This window comes from Sinocyclocheilus anshuiensis, unplaced genomic scaffold, assembly GCF_001515605.1.
Source record: "Sinocyclocheilus anshuiensis isolate Anshui unplaced genomic scaffold, SAMN03320099.WGS_v1.1 scaffold1116, whole genome shotgun sequence".
Lineage (NCBI taxonomy): Eukaryota > Metazoa > Chordata > Actinopteri > Cypriniformes > Cyprinidae > Sinocyclocheilus > Sinocyclocheilus anshuiensis.
Window position 1 is genome coordinate 170,375 of NW_015548257.1, and position 4,743 is coordinate 175,117.

The 4,743-nt window shown below is 41.7% G+C and overlaps 1 protein-coding gene across 1 annotated transcript in view; it reads right to left on the reverse strand.

The window, feature by feature from the left end:
• Positions 1-4,743, reverse strand: part of LOC107655457 (receptor-type tyrosine-protein phosphatase delta-like) — a 78,327-nt gene that overhangs the window by 17,521 nt on the left and 56,063 nt on the right. The window contains exons 17-20 of the mRNA XM_016442948.1: positions 4,322-4,472; positions 1,767-1,778; positions 1,485-1,597; positions 550-647 (exon numbers count right to left, since the gene is read on the reverse strand). Coding sequence (XP_016298434.1) covers positions 550-647; positions 1,485-1,597; positions 1,767-1,778; positions 4,322-4,472 — 374 coding nt within the window. The remainder of the gene's footprint in view (positions 1-549; positions 648-1,484; positions 1,598-1,766; positions 1,779-4,321; positions 4,473-4,743) is intronic.

Here is a 4,743-nt window from a genome sequence, read left to right on the forward strand (position 1 = left end):
TGAATATAAACCTAACAGACCACTCAGATCATTAGGATCATGTCAGTTAGAAACACCAAGGGTTCACTCAAAACAAGGGGAGTCCGCTTTTAGCTATTATGTCACCCTCAGTTGGAATCGGCTTCCAGAAGAGATCAGATGTGCTAAAACATTAGTCACATTTAAATATAGACTCAAAACTCATCTGTTTAGCTGTGCATTTATTGAATGAGCACTGTGCTACGTCTGAACTGATTGCACTATATTTTATGTATAATCGTTTCTATTTTTAACTGTTTTAAATTCATTTTAAAAGTTTTTAAGTTCCCTGTTTTATTGTTGTGATTTTTTAATGATTATTTTACTTCCTTTTATGTAAAGCACTTTGAATTACCATTGTGTATGAAATGTGCTATATAAATAAACTTGCCTTGCCTATCTATCTATCTATCTATCTGATGTTGTGTTGTTGTTTTGTGGTTTCTAGCGTGAGACAGTGCTCAGCATCACACCCCCAGCATGAATAAAACAGGACTCTGCAGAAAAGCGCAGTGACGGTGCATCACTCACCTCGTACTCCTGCGACAGATGCAGGTTGTCGTTGGCCTTCAGGTGCTCCGTGTGCTCGGGCAGCTCAGAGATGGGGATGGGTGGGTGACTCATCATACCTGCAGGGGCAAAGGTCACAGCGGTCGTCATGGAGATGACCCACAAACATCACCTCAGCTGTGTGCGTGTGAATCACTCATGACTGCCGTCACCGAAAGAGCTCTCACACCTAGTGAGTGTCACAACACCTCGTGTGCTGCCTACTGAGGCTGAGATAAACTATTCTGCCTTCTTCAATCCCAGAATGCACCGCTACAAGCTCAGTGAAAGAATCAATCCGAGATGGTGGAAATATTGACTATTAATATGTTCATTCCATAATGAAAAATATTGACACAAACGCAAACTTAATTAAAACTGCACTACTTCACCCAGTATGTGACGTGCTTCACGTGAGGAGTGAGGTGTGTGACACTTACGAGTGTGAGGGAGCCTTAAAAGGGAGCTGCCTATGTAGACAGCAGACTAAGAGACAGCTCACTAGGTTTGGACAGTGTGTGTGTGTGTGTGTGTGTGTGTATTTGTACTTTTGAGGGCCAAATGTCCTCACTTATATTGTGAAATATCATGACAAGCAACTAGAGAGGACATTTGACTGATCCTCACTACTTAAAAAGGCTTATAAATCAGCCAAATCATGTTTCTATTTAAGGTTTCTGTGAGGGTTTGTTTAGGGTTAGGAGACAAAATATCATTAGTCTGATTATAAAAACAATGGAAGTCTATGAGATGAGCTCACTAAAATACTCAAACAAATGTGTGTACTGTACGTGTGATTGTGTTTGTGTGCATGTAAGTGTGTGTATGTATATATGTGTGTGCATGTGTATTTGTGCATGTGTGTGCATGTGTGTGTGTGTGTGTGTGTGTGTGTGTGTGAGTGCACGTGTGCGTGCCTGGTGTCTGGAAGTTGATGCGTCTCATCTCCACAGGGTCGGTGGGGTTGTGCGCCATCATCTCAGCATTATTCAGCAAACATTTAGTTCCTGGCTCAGAGTCCTTGCGTTTGCTGATGAGTGAAAACACACACAGAACGAGGAGAAACTGCAGTTAATGAAAGAAACTCAACAGACAGAAAGAAATTCAAAGAGCAGAAGCACATAAATAAAGCAGAGAGCCAGACAGAAGCTGTTCTGCTTTAATCTTCTCTCAGTGATGAGGGATCAGATCTCACTTACCTGTCAGGTTTACTGGAGTCCCATCAAACGCCGCACACACACAGAGAGAGAGAGAGATCAATAGAGTGCATTTGTATGCAGCAGCTACATGACACCTCCTGCAGATAACACACTCCTGCATCGGGGACAGTTTAACTGCTGCCCCGCGGGACTGGATTGTTCCGGACTAAATGGAAGGGGGTAGGAACAGATCAGACCCAAGGGCGGATTTATCAGCCGGCCCGGCCCGTCATGTTCCGCTCACCCCCCCCGCGGCGCCAGCAAGGTCACGCCGCCGATTTAACGAACACAGATACCTGTGATTGTGCGAAGGATGAGCTCACGCTGAGACGGCCCCCAGAACTCACAATCACTCACAGCCAAACAAAGAAAGAAAACTGGGACACGACTCAATGTGAGTGTGTCTGAAGACGCCGTCCCATGATGCACCTGATGAAGAGCAGAGCTGCAGTCTAGATTAAAGAGGTCATGACATGAGAAATCAAATTTGCATTGATCTTTTGGCATGTAAGAGGTCTTTGTACCATTAAAACATCCTGCAAGTTTCATAGCTTACAACGTCCTCCTCATTATGAACAAAGCATTTATTTAATCGAGCTCCAAAAACGGCTTGTTTGGATCTGAGGTGCAAGATGACGTCACAGATATTTGCATAAGCACCGTCTGACACTCGATCACACTGAATGCTAGCGTCGTGTCACAAGCAAATATAAATTAAAATCACTGCGCTATCTTGTCTGCACTGGATACAGTAAACAGATGCGGTTCACTTTCTGACACAGTCCAGCGCTCGAGTCTGTCGTCAGGACAAATGCAGTGAAAGAACGTTTGTTTTGTTGCGTTTGGTTTAAACAGCTCGTTCACGTCTTTGTACAGATATCAGAAGGATCCTAGCGTCAGGAACAAGTGGATAGTTTATTTTAATGGAGTCACAAAGAAACGTGTTTAAAAATGAAACGGTACTAGATCTGACTGCAGCTGCATCACAAACCGTAAGTAAATGATAATATTCATAATGCTTTGTCTGGAAATGACCGTTTTATTTTGATTATGTTGTTAAAACACTCACAATAGTGAGAGTGCATTGATACGGTTTCCTATGCAGTGACGTTAGCCAATCACAACAGCGGCTGATTACTGACAAGCCTTAAAGGACACGGCCCTTAAAACAGATCGTTTTAGACAGAGGGTCAGAATGAGGGTTGAAAATAATCATTTTTCCACATATTTATTTGTTTTTTTTTGTGCAAAAATACTTTATTAACATTATAAGTAAACCTCAAGGAACATATTAAAATAATAAAAAATCCATGTCGTGACCCCTTTAAGATGAAGCTCAGATATGAGAGAGTCTCACATTAGCATGCTTCCAGATTCTCGCTGAACACACTGGTGACTCTCTTCACAATCACTCGTGTGTCACGTGCTGCTGTTTCCATGACAACCACTTACAGCCAAGCTGTATCCTAGCAACCACTCATCACAGCTTACTTAATAAACCCTCATTCTTTTAACGTGGGTGTACAGGTTATAACTGAATTTTATATGCATTTACATTTTAAGGTCATTTGATGAAGATGAGTGTGTGTGTGTTTGATATGTTAAGTCCGACCTCAATATGTCTGGAACCATAACAAAAAATGACAATAACGTGTAACATAATGAATTTTATACATACATTTAACATATATGACATCTAATAAATATTATAACGTTTTTCCTCTTTCCCGGTTTCATCCAGTGCAGCTGATCTGATTGAATCCTCAGCTCAGACTCTATTATCTTCCTGTCCAGAAATAGCTGCTTCCTGCATATTTAATCACACATTATTCTCTTCTGTCCTCAAATCAGTTCCAGTCGTCATAGAGACGGCGCTGTACAGTTAACATCATCTCTTCTTCTCATGACTATTATATCTAGTTAACTTTACTAATACATGAGCACTGATAGGAATATAAAGCATGATGTTCATCAGAAACAGAGCTTCAGGCCAGAAGAAATACATAAAACTGACACATGGACCAAAAAGAGCACATAAGAAACACCTGGAGAGGCACGAGTCCTTGCACAAAAATGATATATATTTACAGGGGTGCTCATACAGTAAGTTTACATCCCTCTAAAGAAAAAAAGAATTATTATTATAAATGATACTAAAAATAAGAGGATTCATAAAAATAGAATTTAGTTTTTTTTCAACGAAAATGAAGTGAGTTTATGCTTAAAACAAGAGCAAAAATCTGTCAGTGTGGTAAGAAAAATAAACCTAATTCAAAGGGAAAACAAGTATATTTTTCTGACTCCACTGACAGATATTTGTTTTTATTTTAAGCAAAAACTCACTCAATTTTGATAATTTTTTTTCAGAAAATAAAAATGTGTATTTTAAGTAATTTTGCTTCTCTAGTAAATGTATCTTGTTTTAAGAATGTTTAGATATTTGTGCTGGAAAACAAGACAGAAACACTGAGGAAGAACAGTGCTGCTAGTCATGATGGGTAATTCTGTGTATCGTGTGTCTCTAGCAGCATCTAACATGTTCAGGTCAGACTCACTTCTTGTAGAGCAGGATGGCGATGACGATGCAGATGATGAAGAGCACAGCCAGCACGGGTCCCACCACCCAGATGAGACCGTCGCCCGCGTCCAGAGGCTGAGGGTCCGAGTCCGGCGCGATCACGGGGTCAGTGTAAACACACACGCACACTCATACACACACACCCACGCATGCACACACACACACGCACGCACACACACACGCACGCACACACTCACACTCACGCTCGCACGCATGCACGCACGCACTCACTCACACACTCATGCACTCGCACACGCACACGCACTCACACACTCACACTCACACACACTCACACTCACACACACACACTCACACTCACACACACACTCACACACACGCACACTTACACACACACTCACACACACACTCACACACACACACACACACACTCACACACAC